The sequence below is a fragment of the Sylvia atricapilla genome, chromosome 2, assembly GCF_009819655.1.
Source record: "Sylvia atricapilla isolate bSylAtr1 chromosome 2, bSylAtr1.pri, whole genome shotgun sequence".
NCBI classification, from domain to species: Eukaryota; Metazoa; Chordata; class Aves; order Passeriformes; family Sylviidae; genus Sylvia; species Sylvia atricapilla.
This window is the reverse complement of record NC_089141.1, coordinates 18,639,884-18,661,658: the sequence shown is the minus strand read 5'-3', so window position 1 is coordinate 18,661,658 and position 21,775 is coordinate 18,639,884. Positions and strand designations below refer to the sequence as shown.

The 21,775-nt window shown below is 36.7% G+C and overlaps 1 protein-coding gene across 2 annotated transcripts in view; it reads right to left on the bottom strand.

The window, feature by feature from the left end:
* The window catches only part of CADM2 (cell adhesion molecule 2), a 581,269-nt gene that overhangs the window by 81,556 nt on the left and 477,938 nt on the right, over window positions 1–21,775 (bottom strand). For both annotated transcript variants that reach the window (XM_066340913.1, XM_066340912.1), the window contains exons 5-6: window positions 20,640–20,810; window positions 1,356–1,446 (exon numbers count right to left, since the gene is read on the bottom strand). In XM_066340913.1, coding sequence (XP_066197010.1) covers window positions 1,356–1,446; window positions 20,640–20,810 — 262 coding nt within the window. The remainder of the gene's footprint in view (window positions 1–1,355; window positions 1,447–20,639; window positions 20,811–21,775) is intronic.

Below are 21,775 nucleotides of genomic sequence, written 5' to 3'. Positions count from 1 at the left end.
TTGAAAATAAGGGGGAAACAGACTCTACCTCTTCATGCTCAGGGGAATGCTCAAGGGATATGAGATAAAAGGATAACTCCTTCCCCTTCAGGTACATTATAAAAGTAAGAAATGGCTCACACGGGATTTTTGTGTTACCTACAGAAGTATTTTTCTCAGAAACACAAACACATCAAAAGTACACAGGTACACAGAAGATCAATTACACTGAGCATCAGGTCATACTAATTAGATGGACTTACAGTGTTTTGGTCTTAAGAAGGGAAGAAGCATGATCTAGGTGCTCACCCAGTCAAGATCTGAATGGAGGAGTTGTTTTAAAATGATGCAGACACACATTATAAAAAAGAAAAGTACTTATGGAGCTTAAATTATGCCAGGCGTAACTCAGAAGAGATTTCCCATATAGAAATTTTGGATTTAAATGCCTTACTTGACCTAAATCTCACTTCAGGCTCCTACATAAAGCAATTCCATGTACTAAAGTTACGCCAGGGAGCAACTCAGCCATAAGTGACATGGTTTTTGTCTTGCAATTTGCACCCTTTCTGGATTCAAAATATTATTCCATCACCATTTTCAAAACCATTCTAAATCTGTGTATCTGATCACTACACTGTATATTGATCTTTTGAGCAAAAGGTCAATATTTAAGAAAACTGATCCATAACAACTTAATATGAAGCAATTGGATCTTTTAAATACATATTTATGAGTAAATATATAACAGCTCCTCTGAGCAGTTACTGTTTTCAAGAGTCAAATCTATTTAAGTAGTAGATTCTGCGCAAGGGTTAACCTCTGCAGATTTGTCTTTAAAGATATTTATAGCAAAGATTTTAATTCCCAAGGAAAACAATTTATATTCTTAAAGCAGACTATACCTTTCCAAATCCTAGTAGAAACAGGCAGCCCATTTGCACATACAATTAAACTTCAAATTCCTCTATAAATGGCAGCTAAAGTTCAATATACTTTTTCTGAAGCTGGTTGATGTAGGAAGATTTTCATGAGAAGTTTTTTTTTTTCTATCATCAATTCAATGATGTAAACAGATAGGTTAAACCTGCACACCTTTCAGGTTGATATACCTGACTGGGAAAAAAAAAAACCCAAAAAAACCCCACCAAAAATCTCACAGTTGGAATTCTTCCTGAAAACTAAAATAGATGACAAAGTAAAAGACCAATCTTCTACAAACACTTAATGAAGATAGGCTTCAAGGGGTTTTCTATACCAGTGAGTACTTTTCACCCCAGGAGGAGACAAAGCCAGCAGATTTCTGCAGCTGAGGATTGCAGTCACAGCAGAATAAATAAAATAACAAAAAACATATTACTTGTTAAATCACTTACACTGGTTTTCCTTTGGATTCACAAGTCAAAACTATAGATTGTCCTTCTTCAGGCCATGAATTGGAAGAAATGATTTTAACTAAAGGTGTATCTAGGAAGAAAAAAATAGACAACTTGTTGATATACACAAAAAGATTTATTATATAAGAGTACATTTTTCTCTATTTACAACATACTAAACCACAGATTTAATTAACACTTGGAGACAGTTTCATATGGAGCCTTGTGCAATTTCCATTGTCTTCAGGAAGGCAATAAATTGACCAATGTAACTAAACCAGTAACTTTTTAGGAGACACAGACAGAAAGCGTGTATACTAAGAGAAAACAATTTTTTACTCCTGTATATGATGCAAATACTCCATATGACTATCCGAAAGTCTGATATCGAACAACAAAATAATAATAAAAAACCCAAAACATCAAGGACGAATAACAAGTACTCCATGCAATTGTTTGCCTATTTTTAGGCTGATATGATGGAATGCTGCTATTAGAGGAACGAATGCAATAGTGTGCATTTGAATAAGAGCCCTTTTGCTGTTGCAGAAGCTTGAAACTCATAATAAGAAAGTTACAATGGGCTTTCATATAAACACCTTGTTACAGACATTTTACAGGATATTATTTCTGAAATGCAATAAAGCTGCCCCTAAACCATAAGAAACTTAAACAGAATTTGCAAAGAGAATGTTTCAAATATCTGCAAAAAGCACTACAGAAGAATCTGCGATCTGTCCAATGTGACAGGATTAGTTTTATAGTTTTAATTGCAGAAAGATACACAATATAGCTACTATGAATTCATGCCAAATAGAGCATTTGAAGTAGATCTTTAACTTATAAAAAATGTTGCCACCTGGCTTGCAAAATATATTTTCGTAGTCAACATATGACTTAGAGAGGGACCTTAATAAGGAACAAAAAGAAGATGATAGAGAAAGGAATGCAATGCATTTTGACCTTAGGAAGAAAAAAAACGAAGTTCATTGTCACAGGGAAAAAAAATCAGATTGAGTAGAAAAATTGCTATTTTTCCTTACGGTTTCTTTCTCTATAGCTTCCTAATACAAACCACTTTATCCTGCAAATCTAGGGTACCTAAGTTTTGTCTCATTCAATTGGAAGTTGCTGTTTTCCTTACCAGTGACACCACAGATGTCCTGTTACCAAGCAAATGTGGAATAGCATGACAATATGACCCCACAAAATCAAACAAATAAATAATAATAATAAAAAGGATATGCTGTAACATATATTTTCTTATTGAAATGCCAATAGTCTTGTTGGATCCTAAATGGCATCTGAACAATTAAAATCACGGAAACATTTTTCTAATTTCTGAGTTTTTATTTTTACACACCACAGAGTACCAGCATGGCGCAAGACAAGAAGAGGGAAAGGCTCTGTGCAGACTCTCTGCAATTCCACTGAAAGTATTTTCAGCATCATTCTGCTTTCCAGAGCAGCTACACTAACCTTACACCAGCAGCAATCTCTTCCACAGGTTCACATTTTTAAGGACCCTGCAACCATTCTGCAGGTGACTCATCCTTTGGAGGCCAGGCTGGCATCTGCTCCATTTTTAGCACATGCTTAAGGCACTGACCTCAAGTGCCTTAATAAATCAGGGCATCAAGTGCTTCTGTGATTTCAGTGGTGCTGTTGAAGATGAATAAATTACTCTCTTGACTATACATTGAACCAAGGAGCAAATTAGTATCAGATAGGAATACATGAAGCATTTAACTGAGGGAGGGAGACAACTAATTCAATGAGATCAAGAGGTTTCCAGACAAATATGAAAAAGAGCAAAACTTTGATGGAAGTAATCCCGATAGCCACAGCAAAGGAAGAAATTAAAAGCCCATCTAGCTATTATTCCTGGCTTAAATAAGTTAAAAAATTATCAGCATTTTATGCAATACTGTAAATGACCCAAATAAAATTGAAGAGAGGATTCCAGAAAATTAAGCTTTCATTTGGATGGATCAATGCAGTGCTGTTTCCCCCCACTTGAAGTTCTCATTCCTCCTTTAGTATACCAGGCAGGTCTCTGTTCTCTATGCACTTCTGAACAGAGCTTACTAACACAGAATAAGAAAGGTCTTATATTTATATTTTACTCTCTAAGGCACAACAAATTGGTGTAGGAAATATATTCCCTAGTGGTTTTCCCTGTTAATTGACTTAAACAGTAACTACTTGTTTCTCTAAAGCAGGAAACACAGGGTTTAATTCAATACATAATTTTTATGGAAACTAACAGTGGAAAATTTTTGCATTTTATTAATGATTCTTTTTCAAAAACTAGATATTCTATTTTGAGTGCTTTATTCTCAGTATTACTGTTTCCATTTTTTCTTTTTAAGCCATGCTTGATTTCTCTCCAGAATTAAAGTGTACACTTAAAAAGGCAATACATTTGAGATGAACCTGCCCTCTATTTTCACATTCACATCAATACTTTAAATGAGAAGAAATCTTCAGATAATTGAATTGAGTCAAAACTAAGCTAAATATCTTATTTTAACAAAGATGATAGAACCCTGCTGACTGGCACTTTTCCAGAACACAAAATGCTATTACAAATACTACCTCCCACTGTGACTGCTCCTTTTAGAAGAAACTGAAAATATAAATGTACTCCATCAATACTTTGAGTTTTGACCTGTCACACTTAAAAGTATTAATCATTACAACTGGAACATCACATGATCTCTAGCAAACACCAACATTAGGAAACAGAAGAAGAAAAAAATCAAGAACTGTAATACAGTAAGAGATTGATTTCTTTTCAGATATGTTTATCAGCTTGTTATAATAATGTAGATATGTCCAAAAAAATCTCCTCCTACAACCAAAATAAACAAAAGGAGTAGAGTCAAGGGTTTAATGTGGGTCAGATCTATTCCTCCTCCTCTAAACTCAATATAAAAATATGCCAAGGAGTACCAGCTGAACTTACCAGAACTTTAATAATTCGCATATTTTTTAGTATTTACCCCAGCAATTTCATGACAGTAAAATATCATGGACCAGTATTCAAAGCAGAATTCTTCTGAAAAAGAGAGTGGAGTGGTGACTACAGTTGCTTTACAGTATCTTCAAATATGTCTTTATCCTGAGTTCTAAGAATATTATGGAGGAGTAAGTATTCCATAATGAATAAACTTTGGGAAAGTCTAATTCTATTAAAAACCCAGTGATTTATGTGGGTGTAAGCACCACAGCAAGTTTTGTCAGTAAAATACACTGATTTCAGCACCCAGTGACTTTTTTATTTACATCCATCTCCAGCAGCGAGAGCTTCTTTGGCCCCCCAGTCTTTAGTTTGAGTAATGACGTACTTGTGAGCTGCATTTGATTGCTACCACCGAGCTGAATCGAGGTTCAAACATATCTTTATGCATCTTCTACCCTCTGTGAGCACAGAATCTGCTCATTTTTTTCTGGACATACCAGCTACAGGTAAGAATTATTGCATGGGGCTTTTTCTATATAACCTTTTGTGACTCAGCAGACCATAGGCAAAAGTTCCACTGAGTGATCCTGCTTCATCCATCTTTCTAGGATTTGGGTTCATCTCATCTCATCTCACAAAGCCTGGGAAACCCATTCCAAAGCTTTGAGAAGATTTATCTATTTTTGATCAGGCTATGTCATCTTCAGCAACACACAAATCAGTAAACATACGTGGAAAATTGATACCAGCTAACACCAGTAAAAAATCTGGTTTGATACATCAAGAAATTAAACACCTGACTTCTGTTGTACTTTTAGCAGCAACTAATGGCAACATTTATATCTTGTAGAACTTCATTATTGATTGATTTAATCTCTTTTAAGCTATTTTCAAAATAAAGGTGGTTCTTATCAGTCACCAGATCTTTGCTCTTAATCAGATCTTCTATGCTTAAAAGTGTGTGTGCTTGCCTTTAGAATGTGCTCGTTGCTTTTAGATTGCTTGAAGTAAAATGGACTTCAGTATGTATTTATTATTTCATCACCAAGCCTTTAAAAGGCTACATGCAGGATTACATTCCTTCACATAAATTTGCTCATACAAAGTAATCACATGAAAGCTGCTGGAAAAATCCTGTGTGATAAGTTATGTTATACTTCAGGTGCAAACCCCTGAAAAACATAGTGTAAAAGTGGAAAACTGAATTCATAAAAAAAACGAAACTCGCTGGGATCGTGAAACAGGCCAACAATAGAATCAGACAACTAATTTCTACTAGTTTCTTCTTGTTGCCAAGATAGTAAAATGTAATTTGGCCTATTTTTCACACATATCTTCAGGTCCCATCAGTTCTTAGTGAAACCTTTCATGGAACTCACAGCACTGACTGAGTAAATCAAAGCATAACCCTTTATATCCTAGGGCATTAATCAGCAACAGTGTGTAGGAATGAGAAATCATTTTGTGAGACAAAGGGGTAGCATTATCATGAAGTCATTATGATAGGAATATGCTATTTTATCAAATAATCCCTCTCTAATGTAATCAACTTCAGTCAATGTAATTACAATCCCATAAAGAAATAAGACACCTTCTTTCTTGGAAAGACGTTGAGGGACACATATTTTTTTTTTTTTTTTTTTAAAGTCCCCCCCCCATCATTGCACTGTACGAAACAATGACTGGAAGCAGTAAACTACTCAGGGGTAGAATATTCATGATCTTGTAGTCATCAGAATTCCAAGATGAGGAAAATGCACCTATGCAAAGAACCATGTAGCAGTCTTTCCCCCAGATAATTTTGATATATGCATTACTTTAGCTGTAATATACACTTCTTGCCACTAGATTTCTCCACACAATTTGTTAAAAGGTAAATCTCAGCCTTTATTGGTGTTCCAGTGAAAGGAAGATTAACAGAAAAAATCTTAGTGGTTCTCCTCTGCAGAAATTTACATAGGTATATTGTATCAGATATACAGATCCAAGTCAGGGCTCCTAATTTGCAATTTTTCTGCTGAATTATGGATTAAAAAAAAATAAATTAGATCACTTACTATGAAGTTTAAACTTAGCACCTCAAATAGCTCTTAGTGTAGCTGAATCTTTAGAAAGCAGAACAGAACAAGGACACCTCCATCTTCTCCTTTACAAGGACAGAATCACTAATCCCAAGAGTCCTGTACTTCGGCAGCCGACATTTTAGGGGCCTGCTCTACCTCCGTGTCTCAGGAAGCCATTCCTACATCCCCTCACTTAGACATAATTTGATTTTTGTGAGAAGTGCTAATCAATCCATCAAGATCAGTTATTAGACCCCATGCAGTGATTTATGAGAAGAAGAGGTTGCTTACTCCATTGAGTACTGAAATATTCACACTATGTTGATCAGATCCAGCAAAATACTTATTTGGCAGTAATTTAGAGATTAGAACATTCAACTTTTGGAGTTTGTGGATAAAGTGGTGTGGTTCAGAGTGCAAGGACCTCCCATGCAACAGCAGAGGTCAGCTAGGAATGCTAAGGTCTCCCTCCCAGCCAGATTTAGACCTAAGATTTCACTTTGAAACTGAAAAGGCTTTTTTGCTTTTCTCTTTCCTGGGTTGGATAAACCAGGATATTCCGAAACACTAAAAACCCCCCAGGTATGAAATTCTTAGCCCAATGCACATCATGAGTTAGAATTCCTCAAGCAATTCAGTGCTGTGCAAATTGTTTCTATTTACATTCAGTGCCAACATAACACAGAATATATCCTTCATTTTACATTTAGGAAAGTTTTCTAGAACCAGATCAGGATATTCACAAAAAAACCCCAAACGTAAAAAAACTTTAAAAATCCCCACCTATTTCCTAGGAATGTGTCAATCCTTAGCATAAAGGGGGTTTGGCACCTCCATTCTTGGGTTTTACATGCAAAAAATTTACTTAATATTTTTCTTAAAGTACTTTTTGAGGTGGTGGCCTCAGAATAGCCTTCTTACATGTCAAAGATGGCAGTATTTTTGAATGCTGAAATAATTACTTTTTAAAATAAAATAATTAAATGTAAACACCATGACATAAGCAGATCTTAGATATTTTACTAATACCAACACAAACTTAAAAAACTTGTCCAAACTGGTAACAAATACACTCCGCTAGGGCAATTATGTTTACACACTATTATTTCATATAAAGTGCAATGTCCCTTCAAATTTTTGGCTTTTTAAACTAGTTTATTGCATGAAGTCTGTGATTCCTACTTCCCAAAGTAAAATGGCATCACAGAACATGTGGGTTCTACCACATTTCAATTAAAATCTCCCATAGTATTATCCATTCAAGGTTTCACAAGCTATACAGTGATTTTGCCTAATGTTTAGATGTTCTCTTTGTACAGGTTAATGTGACTTTCTCATGATCAAAGCAATCCAATAATTAATATTTAAAACCAAAACAAGTAATTAACTGTTTAAGTACCAATCAATTCATAAAGTAGTATTGCTCTCAGCTTTTAGTTTTGGGTAGGTTGGTTCACAAAGTTTTAAGGACATGGGTAATAGCGTCAAGCAGAAACCACATTTCTCTTGACGACTTCTGTTTTTCCTTCACCAAAGAAAGCATTTTTTTTTCTAGTTTGTAGAATTTTAAAAGACCTGGCACAAAAGTGTCCCATTTGGTGACAGTAACATATAAGGTTCAATATACACAAGGCACATAGAGAAAGATAAATCTTTTGAATTATTTTAGCTTATGAGTCTTTGAGGTTCAAAAGGAAAAAAATCCATTGGTCGGCTTCTTTCCTGTATGCATGGCACACATCAGTGTGATATATGCAGCCTAAATCTCTCTTCCTTAAGGGATTCTCTACTTTTTTTTTTTTTTTCTTTTCACAATGTCCTACTTAGTCTTGAGAGTTCCAACAAGTTAAAAGAGCTCTATCTTGTGAAATGGTAGAAAAAAAGGAGGCACAGCTGGTCAACATTCGCACGTGATGAACAAAACTTACATCACTACATCACAACTTATATCACTACAACAAATATATTAAACGTCCAAAACAAGGCTCTCCTAAATTATTAGTTTCCATGCAGCCAAATTGTCAGGTGCCTATCTCAAAACCAGCCCAGACACAATCCCGTCCCTGATTGTGTTATAAATAATTGAAAGCAGCTCATTAACATAATTCGACCCTAGGCCTCCTCAGGAATACTTTGATTCTGATGCATCCTTCCTTTGAAAGTCATTCTCTCTCTGTAGTTTATGTTATGAATGTCTCTCCAGCTGCAGTAAGAAGCTGAGTTTGTTGTAATGAAACCTGTGATCCTTGCTGGACTTGCTGTTTGAGTGCAAATTATGTTAACAGTAAAAGGAAAGACATGGGAAAGATCCAGGGGCAAACACTTCACTGGCTGTGTTTGTCAGGGGAAACGAGCACTCACAATCCATCAGGATGTGCTACAAATGTTACTTAAAATCCTCCTGCTAAAAGCATTGATACTACTTTCTTATTTAATCTTTTAGGATGATGAGTAGATGGTTTTAATTACCTTTTGTCACTAGAAATTTTCTCCTATACTCGATGATTTAAAAAGCCTTAACAGTACTGCTAGTAAGAGAAGGCTTTGTTTAACAACTTAGCTGAGCATTGGATCCAACAGCACGGAATATGATAAAGGATCCATTCAGGAAAAAAGCTATGCTTGTGTGACAGAGCAGTTCTTCCCACTGTGATCAGGGATCACCCCATGGAAACCAGGTTTTACTTTCCTGGACCCTAAGCAACACAGGGAGCATGCTTTATTAATTGCTTGCCAGTTTAGCATACACTCAGCTGAGCTCCAGGCAGCCCAGATAATGCACACAGACCTTTCCTATAGTGTAGAATCCATGTCATGGCTGCCACATCATCTGGCAAGGAAAAGGATAACCCCCACTTTCCTCCTATTACCCACTGACTGCTTCCAGACCACTCCAAGTTCAGAATTATTCACTTCATCTTGCGCAGCAGCACCTCCTGCCTGGATCTATAATACTCAGATTCACTCTGCCATTTTTAATCAATATATTTACCTTGGTGTTTTTGTTTTTTGTTTTTTTTTTTTCCTTTGAACACAAACCACCATTTCCTCTTTGTACCAGAGTGCAAATTACTATAACTGGTTCATTACAACACATTGTTCTTCTTATGGGTTTAGCTAAATTATGAGCTACCAACATGTCTTTACTTCATGGTTTTATTTTATGAGCCCAAACCTTCTGAATATTGAAAATAAATTTCTCAGATATTTAGTGTGGCAGTGAACAACAGCAATTCTGGTGCTATAATTTTAAAAAATGTTATAAAAATCTAACAGTCTGATAATAAAGATTATTACTACCTGGTAATAAATGGCTGCCAGATGATAAGATTTTTAAAGTTTTTCCTGAGAGACTAATTCATTTATTTTCTACCCATTTTTGTCTGTTCTTTTAAAATGCATGTCTGTGAAATCTATCTATGTCACAGCCTTCTACATTTTTCATCACATTTTTTCTCTCTCTTTATTTCCTTGGAACCTTTCCATCATTTCCAGATGCAAAGATAAAATAAGCAGATACCTCTGAAAATGATGATGTATCTACTTTCTAAATTAATTAGCACTGGAGTAAGCACAGGACCATTTCAGGAACTCCCTTTTTTCATCAGAAACCGTGAGATCATAATTTTCATATATGAATAGCAATTCCAAAGCTCATTGAAAATTCTGTAGTACTACATAATTTTATTCCTATTTCTAAAAAATGTAAGAAAATAAACTTAGGAAAAAAGAGACTTTAAAAGCAAATTCCAAGGACAAACCACTCCAGCATAAACAAAATAAACATCAGATTGGATATCTAAAATGAGACGAGAAACAGGAGAGAGGAGCACTTTAATCAGCTCTGTGCAAGTGCTTACAATTTTTAATAGCTTTTACACTTACCAGCTGTGCACCCTGCAGCTGTGAATCAGCATTTCCCCAAATTTGGCTTATTTTGTAAATGGCAAGCAGCATGGCTACTGTCTATGCATTACTGCCTTGAATAAGCACTTAGGTGCAAGTCAGCCTTAGTAACTTCACCAAAGTAGCCTGGCAGACATAGTAAGTTTGATGCTCTGCTTCAGAAAAGAATGAATAACTCATTGCTTAAATGAATGAGAGAGAAAGAAAATCAATATTATGTATCTGAAAAATCATTTAATTAGTAGTATTTGTGGGTGAGTCAATCTAGTTCAAGCAACTTTGCCACGGCAATGGTGTTTCATTTCAATAAAAGTATTCAACAACACTGAGAAATTAAGCTTTATGATAACACTTAAATACTTAGGTTTGATAGAGGTTGAATACTTGGTATTAATTGGAATATCCATATGAATATTTTACTCCTTTAAAACTGCTTTACAGTTAAGCAGGACCAGAAACAGCATATGGTCCCTTTGTTACCTGAGGTTCTTTGATGACCATTACGTCATCCTTAATCTCATCCGATTTATTTTACAATTATGTTTGTTGTAGGAAAGAATAATAACAGCTTGTAACAGAAGAGTGCAAAAACACTCTCATGGATGCCAAAGTGTAGGGGAAAAGAAAGATTGATCAAATATCCCCTCCTGGCACTCATATTACATGAGTGCCTGAATTCAAGCACTGACCTGGCAGGAAACAAATTAGCTAACTAATTCTGTGGGCATTGATTATGTGGTACTTTGTTAAAGATATCCACTGGACTTGTTTCAGCACCTCACCTGCTGGTCATGCCAGGCCCCTTCACCACAATTACTAAAACACAATAAAGGAAGTAAAACGTGGTAGTAAATAACTTGTGGCTTGGGGTTTTGGGAGGATGGAAAAGAAGCTGGAAGTACATCACCAAAGCTCCACTGTTTCCCCCTGCTCCATTTCAAATGTTTACAACCTTACCCTGCCTTTGCCATGTAATATGTTCATTGATCATTCTTACCACTTTACGCTTGGCCTTGAAATAGGCAGAGATAAATGTGAGCACATCAGCAGCCCTTGCTGAATTAAGGAGGACAGAGTGGCACTGTCACTCCAGGTCTGAGTTTGTGCCACTCCATGGAGACAGCACCAGGTGACAGCCACTCCCCTTTACGTGGCTTTGCAGAATGGGTCATTGGTTTCTGAATTATGCATTAAGTCACATACACACAAGAAGGATACAGTAGAAACAATATTTTCTTTGCAAATCAGTTTTGTTTTCTCCAGTGAATGCAAGCAATGAAGCTTAATTTTACAACTTTCATCTTGTTTAATTATTTTTGCCATGCGACTTCTTCAGAATAAACAAGCTGTTCCATTTAGCATCTCCATTGCCTTACACTGTGCTCTCTCCAACTTGTTTTAGCTCACTTTTGCTTCTAAGAGAAAAAAGGAAAAGGCAAAGAAAAGTCTTCTGCCTAAACCTAATTATAAAGAAATGCTGAACTTTGAGAGCGCCTATGACCTTTCAGTGTAACTTTATCTTCTGCTTTCTCAGATTCTTTGGTTTAAAGCCTTCATTGCTCTGTTGTGCCTGACTTAAATTACCTTGAATATGGCCAAAGAACTGTAGCACATCCATAACTGTTGAAGGCGTTAAATGAGGGCTGTGGATGCTCAGAATTCCCAAATATCTCTTCAGTCCTTTCTCTGACATTCATGCCAGATATTGGACACTATGAAAGTTAAGTCTATATAAAAATAATTAAGTAGTAGCATCAGGAAATGAAAATTTGACTGGTTTCTTGAAATATTCACCCTCGTGAACGGCAAACTTCTCTTCCTTGGGAGGTTCTGGTAATGATCTCTACGTATGTCTTGTGTCTTTTCCTCCAGTCTCACCTGCTCGATAGTCTTTCCTACTTTTAATATTATTAACTCTCCCTCCCAAACTTCCTTTGAAATCTTCTGGATCCATCTCTTAGTCACACAACAAGCACATGGAATATCCTGCCCACACCAGATTTCAAAGTTTTTATGCAGAGTAGACAAGTCACCCTCTGGACTTCTACATAAGATTTTACAGAGAAAAAAATTAGATTATATTTCACTTGTAAACTATATTTGAACATAAACCTCCAGATGGTAAGGTCAGGATTGTACATTAACCCTCTGAACTGGATATCCCCTTTGAAACATGAAAGTTTGGCAGTAAATGGACTTACAAGTTTAAGAATTATTTCACATTTAAATAATGGATTTCTTATTTTCCATCATTAACCTAATTGATCTCATTTAAACATGCAAATTGTAGCAGTGAACTTTCTTGTTCACATATCATCCTTTACTGTTTACAGTAACTATCCTTTAAGTTTAATTTATTTCAAACATTCACCAATATGAAAAGCTTAAAAAGTATAACTGTACTAATTAACACAGTGCTTACATAATTATTGAGCTATATTTAACTTCTTACTTAATTTTCATTCAGCATGAAGAGATGTAGAGTACTGAAGCCCTAGCTTTTAAATGGCATTCCTATTATTACTGGTTTTATCTGCATCTTACACTGGTAAGTATAGAAACATCCCTCCTTTAAGGGAGATAGAATGGAAAGCTGGTACTCAAAGGATTGTGTTGAGATATATTTATTTTCCATTTTAACGTTCAGAGGGTAAATTCAGGAACAAATAACAAAACAAACTCCAAACCTGTTTGGGCTGGTTGAATATCACAGCATGGGTGAGTCTTGGCTGGGGACCTGAATGTGTGAATAGGATAAACTTTGAATGTGTAAGAAGGATAAGAGAGAGTCAGCTGGAAGACACTGGAACTCTCTCCTCAATCCCGTAGAACATCTTCAATGAAAAAGAAAAGCAGGAACAGCACTCAGAGAGCTGATCTCTAGAGGATCTCATCAGTCCAAGAGACAATGCCTCCCTTTCAGATTCAGGGAGCCATTTATGAAAACATCCAGCTTTTCCTCATGAGTTTCTACAGGACCTCAGCAGCTTTCACTGAAGGTTTTCACTGAAGGGAAGGACATCCCTGCTTTCTCAGGCTTACAGAGATTGTCCAGGATCAGAAGCAGAGGCTTTGTGAGACACCGAGGTCCTGTCTGCACATTAGACAGAAAAGGCAGCCCCCTCTTGCTTCTTAAGCTGGAACAAAATGTACTTTAATCAGTAAGACCAAGCTTCAAATATCGGCCTCCCTCCACAAGTTCCAGAGGTCTCTAAGGTATCACAGCTCCAAACCACTCAAAGTATATCATGATAAATGATTATAGGAAAAGAGCAAAGCATGCTAGTTAGAAATAGAGATCTGAAAAGCCCTGGATGTGCAAATCTCAGTTTTTTTTTTTTTTTTTTTTTTTTTTTTTTTTCTGTGACTCTAGGGAATTTTGCCCCTGGAAAATCCAGGTCTTTTCACTGTATCAGAAGTTATAGAATTGTGTGGTTAAAATTATTGATTGAAGTTACCATTACACAGACATTTTCTCTTTTGGCAACATCAAAACAAGTTCCAATTCTCACAAGAATTACAACTATTTTCACTTCTGACTCAATACTCAGGGTATCTGTTTGAGTTTACCTAGTATACCTGGGGCCCTGTTAAAAAAAAAAAATTGGAATATTATTCTATGACACCTTATTATCCTTGTTAACAAAGCATTTTCTGACTCTGGGGATGCATCTCTTGCCAGATTGTCCACACAAAGATTGTGGCAGTGTGTAATCACACCAAATGCTACCAGATTTTACTTCTAGCCAGTGTGTCTGTCAGGTTTTCACACAGTGTAATGGAAAGATGGTCACAAGCAAACGAGAATGACCAACAACTCTGTCGACTGATCAGAAACCAAAGAGATCAGCACCAGAGAAGGAAATTTCTTTTAACTCTTATATTTTCTTCACTTCAGAAAACATATTCTCTGCCTAGAAAGTAGAAGCAATTTCCAAAAAAAGGGAGATGTGCCCTTGTTCCTAAAGCACAGGTGCCACTTAACTCTGGGATAGTTCTGAGAGACATGCCACAAGTCAGGACAAAAAAAAAAAAAAAAAAAAAAAAAACCAGGTAAATAACTCTAGAGCAAAAGAGAAAATGAGATATGCCAAAGTGCAAAAGCAAAGATGTTTTTTTAAGCACAAAATTGGGGGAAACAACTGAAGTAAGTAAAAGAAAGGAGAACATAAAGAAAATTAGAATCAACGTCAAAAGACAAACGGCCACAACAGCTCAAAATGAATGAATGAGTGACACATATTTTACTCATCTACAGTACAGAAGGACCATATGTAGACAGCAGGGAAAAATTTTCATTTCCTTTCCTATTTCATCATAGCTAAGAAATGTCCCATTTTTGTGTGCTTTTGCATGGGCACACATCTGCCCTTTTTGAGCTACAAAAAGTCAGCAAGTCTGGGTAGAGACAGACACCTTGAAGAGCCAATAAGATATTTAACATGTGACTAATTCATCAGAAATGAACATTAAGACTTAAAGAAGACAGATTTTTTTTGTCTCTATATGCTGTTCTGATGGGCCTCCGAGTCTTTTAGACATTGATCACAGACACAGAGTCTAGCACCCAACTATGCACAACTCTTCTCTTGCCTTTATTTTAGAATGCCTTATTTCACGTAGTGCTATATGAAGGTGTATATTAAAAATATTTAGTACTTTTTATATATTCACACACATTTTTACTCATTTTTGTTCAGAATGTGCATTTTAGAAACTCTGCTCCAACAGAAACTTGAAAGCAGCCAAGTAGAAAAAATGAGCTAAATCCTCCTAGGTTAGCTACATCAACGAATGAAGCTCTTTGATGAAATTACTCAGTTTACACCAGCAGAAATTCTGGGCCATCTTGTCATCAGGGAAGGCTCCATTTGTTGGCACATGAGGACTGAGAGAGGCACAGTGCTGTCAGGCACACATGCACACACAGACACCCCGTGTTCTACACGGTGCACATGCGTGCCTGATCTGATCCACCGCCTGCTGTGCTCCCAGGGCTTTGTTTACTTAATGCAAATCAATACCCTTATTTCCAGGACAACGGTTCCAGCATTCTCATGGAATAGCTGCCCGATTTTAAAGTCAAGTCCAGATGTTCATGGCAAAGGAATCTATAGCCCACCAAAGAAAAGTGTGCCTATCACACAAACACATTGGAAGCCTGGGGAAGCAAGTTAGTTGATGGCTATAGATTGGTCAGGCCGACAATCCAGTGCACATCTGTGTCTGCCAATATAATTTACTCAAATTGCCTCTCTAGACACTTCTTACATAGCACATATTTAGCTGATTAGTGCTGTCTTTTGAGAGTGTGGTCAGCTTTTGAGCAAAATCTCACTGAGTCCATTAGCGCGGATCACATTGCGGCTGCCATTTTAGAAGCACGATGATTAAGTTTGAAGTTCAAATTATTTGATTTCACTTTAAGGCTTCAAAAGCAGCCTCTTAGATTTACACAATTAATTTTTACTGAGTCTGCTGGTAATTCTGTAGCCAGAGAATCTTCACTAAGGTAAGGTAATTACCACTGGGTAATTTTATGGCACTCTGTTTAGTATGAAGCAAAATGTTGGCTGGTTTCTACTCAATAAGACCTGGAAGGAAGAGATGCTGCTTTTGGGAATCACAACACACCTGCACACTGAAGAGGGATGAGAAGAAGTCACTGACTTCCCAGATGTGAACCAGAAGTTATACATGCTCTCAAAATGTCTTTTCAGGAAAGCACTTAAGGACTTAGACAATCTCTTAAACACTGAACTTAAAACTTTCAAATTGAACCATTGTACCCATGATTCTTTAATACAGAAACAATGCATTCTTTGTTTAGTCTGAACACAGAATAAACAATGAAATTAAATATCCCTTTGAGATTTGTGTTTATCACTTGCAAGAAGCACTTCCTAATAACCATGGCAGCTAGGCTGACAAACAAACTTCAGAGCAAAGCCAAGGGGATACAAGTCTATTTTAGGTTTGCTATTGACATTAAGGGTCAGAGGAAAAATAAACTCAGCAAGCAGTGTCATGCTACCACAAACCTCTGCTGGCCAAGCAGAAACTAAATTACAGCCAAACCTTTCAGCACAGCAAAAGATTTGGCAATTGGGCTGCCCTGCAGTGCACAGAGCACACATACAGATACAGGATTAAGCACAAGTGAGATATAACATAAATTACAGACCAATAAATCAAAAGATTGGAGAAGCTAATTATCCTGGAGTGGGGTATGTTATACTTTCCCCTATTATTTTAATATTTCAAGTTTGCAAAATTAATCTGTGAACCCCTGAAAAAAGAAGGATTGACCACAGTCTCCTTCAAATATAATTTAGGTAATCTCAACTACCTGACTGAACTACAAGATGGAAAGGAAAGAAAAGAGCAGCAGAAGGATTTAGGCACTATTTCTATCGCATACACGTAAATATGAATAATAGAACATAACATACTTTGAGTGTAAAAGTTTAGTCTTCAGCTTCATTTCATACACTGTAGCACTACTGGGAAGCTTATTTGATTTCTCTATCAGAATAATAAACTAAGATTTGTGTAAGGAGAAGAAGAGGGAATAAACACATTCTGTATCTGATGGCTTTCATTTTGTTAAGTTTACTTCATACTAAAGTTTGATAATAAAAGCTGTGTGGACTCATAAGCACTTCTATTTACATCTCTCCATGGACTAATTACAAATCTGTTTCATACAGTCCCAGCATCTAAAGCAGGTTTAATTTTATTCTATCTTCACTAGGCATATATCAAAACCTGTCATTCCAGTCTATTGTTTGCTTTCCTTTTTCCCTACCTATCATTCACTGTATGCAAACACCCCTGTAATTCCTACTGTTCTCTTTTATGTTTCTTTGCTTTTTGGTTTGTTTGCTTGTTTAGATGGAGCCACAATTTTTTTTTCCATTGTCAAGGGCCAGTTGCTTTAAACAAAGAACTTTTCAACTTTCAAGCACAATTATGCAGGGCAGAAATGCTTAGACAAGGTCTTTTTTGCCCTTTTCTTCAAACTGGTGATGATACACTGATAGTTCATGAGGAGCATCTGTTACCACAATTAAAACAGTTCAGATTTTAAGAAGGTGTTTAAAACTCAAGTGCAGTTCTAGTGAGTGATGCCTCATCTTTGTACATTCATTCTCTGCCAAACTGATGCTCACCTGCACTGTTCTGTTTGACCATTTTAAGAGATTTTCTAATCATTCTCTCACAGTGGTCTGCTAATTTTGTAGATCTCAGGGACATTAAAAGCATGTGGCAATGCCACACTAACTTGGTTGTGATTTTGGAGCCTACAAGTTGTCAGGTTAACAAATTCACCTGACTTTGAGGTCCCATAATTCATCCATTTTGCCAGCATTTTTGCCCTGCTGCAAGGTGGCATTGAGAATATATGTTGGATCAGCTTCCACAGGGTCCTGTGAGCATGATTCTTGTTAATATCAACAGGATGTCTTTCTTATGTTGGAAATCTTATGGACTGATGAGGGAAAAAAAAAAAAAAAAAAAAAAAAAAAAAAAAAAAAAGGCAAGCTTTCAGTGATTGCAGCAATATCCACAACAAGGGTGAGCCAACATGGCAACATGAGGAGAGTAAAATCAAGGAGCTCAGTTCCAGTGTAATGTACCCCATTTGAAGTATTTGGGATTGCTCCAGTGAATCTTTTCACTCCTCTTTTTTTCCTTTAAGGCTCTCTGATGAACCATATCATCAGTTCCTTGAATCTTCTTCTCTTTTTCTGAAGTTTCCTTTCAAAATTTGACCAGCATTAACACTTCTGAGTATGCTGATCATGGAAATATAGGTGGCAAGGACAAGGACAACAAAGACTATTTTAGTCTTCTCATCACCAATAACACAATACTTTCGCCATAGCTTTAAATGGTACTTCCACTCTCTGCCCTAAACTTCAGCTTCTTTTAGCACCTTGTCCTGGGTTGTAGTTTAGGATGTATTCTATCACCATCTTCAGTTAATGGCCCATCAATGCCTTCTGCATGACTCAGAGATAACTCCCTCCAGGAGTTATCTCTCCCTTTAATGAGCCATCAAGGCCCTCTTCCATGACTCATCATCCCATTGTGAGATGCTCCGCCCATGGGAAGAGCCAAGCATTCTCACCTGGATATAAGCTGGGATTTGGGACAGTAGAAGCAGCCCTCTCCCACTGGATTCCCAGAGGACTGGAGCTACCAGACCTTTCTACAAGATTCTGTTTCAGGAAGACCACCTCGTCTGGACTGTTTCCATCACCCTGATCAGGTTGTATTCTGACTCTGTCAGTGGTTTTTCTTTTTGTATTTATTTTATTTTATTCTATTTTATTTTCCTTTTCTTCTCATTAAATTTTATTTCTGACTTAGAGCCTCTCACTTGGTTTGTTTTCAAAACCACAACACACCTTTATCAGTTCTCTTTCTGTGTATAATGACTCTGTACCAGTGCTGGAGAGTATTAAATTGATTGGTGGAAAACTAATGGAGCAAGCAGGAATGATAGAGAACAATTACTTGTGCATTATGGCTTTTGATAAGCTGGCAGTCTGAGGGGCACAAACATAAAGCACACCAACAATGGAAATGCCCAGTTGCAGCCTGACCTTGTTAGAGAACTTCAGTGAGGCCAGAGAAGAGGGAGAAAGGTCTTGTTCAAAACCTGGAGAAACAAGCACAGAGGAGGATGCACCTCACTGCTATTTAGCCTTGCTACAAGGGCGCAAATTGGAAAGAAATAACAAATATTCAGTAGATTTTATATAAGAGGCCAAAAAAGGCTTTTTTGCCTTATGATGCTCATGCAAACCAGAGCCCTGCCTTTACTTTCAGTCACATTACATTACACTGCAGCCATTCTAAACCTTTTTTAGCTGTCCAATTTCTGCATCTACTGTTCCATTCAATTTGGTTCATCTCCTGTAGTGCCAACATCTTGAGCAAGCCACTGAAGAAAGAGCAAAGAATTTGGAAGTGAAGGCACGGGCAAGTTCAGTGGCTGATGGCTGTGCAATTTAGAATTTGAGGAAAGAAGTTGTTGAGATTATGTTTCCAGCACAGATGCATTTGAATATATTAGAAGAGGTGTTAGTAGCCATTTGGGGAAGACCTGATCTCGCTCACTAAAATGATGGCCAGAATGTTTCAGAAAACGTTTTTAGCACATGTGCTAATCCACATTCTCTTAATTTTCAGACTTTTTTGCAGATGGCATTTTTAGCAAAATTGTCAGCTTCTGTGCACAGAGTGCTTCTGCCATTCCTGCATGTTATATGTGCTGCAAGTCTCAGATGCTTATAGAAATATCCGTGTTATAAACAAGTTACATATAGCCAGTCCTTGACATGGTCCTTCAGGAACTGGCTGCAATCACTGAATGCTTGCCTGCTTCAGGGGCAACCTTCCCTTGTTTATAACAGGTTGATTGCACCTGGTCTAGATAGAGATTCATCAAAGGTCTTTTCCCTTCCACTAGAATGACATTTTGCAGGTGCCTGTTGTTGCCATCTAGGCAATGAGATGTACAGGTGTTCTCCAGAAAACCAAACAGCTGGACTCTGAAAAATGCTGGATATAACACAAGTGTGTATGAAAATGTCAGCTGATGGTGAAGAGTGTGTCTCACAGTGTGTCTCTGGTGTGTCTCACAGTTTGTAAGTGACAGAACCCCACTGACTCAAAGAATAACCTGATTTCAGAATAAAGCACACAGATAGAAAACCAGATTCATTCAACTTTGAAACAATGCACCGTGGAAAACATCATGTCCAGAAATGCCATTTGAAAGAAAAGAAATAGCCAATATAAAGATTCAATACAACTGAAATTTGGATTAGCTAGACTAACAACTTGTGTAGACCAGGCCTAAAAATAAATCTTAAAGAGTTTTTCCTCCTGAATTTGTGCTATTAACAACACTACTGAGTTTCATTAGCAGGGTTCAGCATTATTGAGGCAATCTGACACAAACTTTGCTTATTTATACCTTGTTTCAAGTTTCTAGAAATGTTCAAAATTAGGATGCTCTTGATGTTTAATAACACATTGACATTGCTTAAATGATAACCAAAAAAGACAAATGCTTTCTCTCTCCACTACCTCTCAAAGAAAACCAAGAACTCAGTCCCACAGTGCTCTCAATGGTAAAGCTTTCAGCAAACATTTTTGAGTCACTCCTGTAAAAATTTTATAGAAAACACACCCAACCAACCAAATACAAACCACAGAAGCTGGTTAAAAGAAAGGTGTTATCTATCTGCACAACACCAGAGAATTTTGCTCCAACAGACACTCTGAAACAAAACAAAACTATAAAAGCAAGCATGTATAATGTGTATTACTTACAGTGTATTTCTAGAACCTGCATTGCTATCTGAGGTGTAGAGTTTAGGGACTCATGATCTACTCTGCAACTTACAACTGCACCATCATCACTGCGATCTGCTAGGAAATCCAGCGTGCTGCTGACTGTGAATGTTTTACGAACTGCATCTTCTTCTTTTAAATATTTAACATCTGAAAGAAAGAATAAACAGTCAGTTATCTTTCCAGTATTTTTGAAAAAAAACTAGTCCAGCATTAGACAGCTAAATTTTCTATCACAGGGTATGAATTTTCTATCTATTGTTGGAAAAAGCACATCTTTCATATCTGTACTGATCTCTTTAACACAAAAAATAATTAGACTGCAGTTATTCCTCAATTTGCTCTCATTGTCAGAGTAGGAAATTGAAAGAGAAAAATTTAAAACTGGTTCCCTGATACTGCATTCAAATAGAAATGCCATTTATTATTACCTCTTGAATGTTTAGGTCCATATTTGATATAACTTCTCTGTAGGTCATCTGAAAAAGATTTTAATCTTGTCCCACCCTCATTACCTTATGTATTCACAGTGTCACTAAATATTAAATTTCCCAAGTTCATTCTTGTAGCCTCTCATAGTAATGCAATATATGGACATTACTGAAGCCATGTGCACACACTCAGATTAATTCCTGTGCTTACTTTATACTTTATTATACTTTATTGCTTACTCTGTTGCTTGGTTAGAATTATGCTAATTTACTAATAAAACTAAACCCAGGTATAGTCATCAGTGGTAACAAACAACTATAAATAGAGCATGTCATAGTATTTATGTATCTGTATTTACATATCTGGAACATACAGATTAGTCCCAAGAAGACCAGAAATAAGACTACTGCAGTGAACTTTCACTCACTGCTTTACATCATTGTAAACCGAGCTGATAATTATGTGCAGATCCAGTTAAATATCTGAGAGTTTTCAGAACAGACAGTGCAGTGGAGGGAGCTTTCAGCACGCTTAGAAAACATCATCTCAGCTCAAGGTTGAAATTCACATTCAGGACATTTTGTTGTAAGAAATACATGCCAGGTCAGAAAGAAGATCCCAAAGACTGAGCATTTGTGTTAAAATGTTTGAATGTATTAACTGGAACATGAGATCTTCTTACA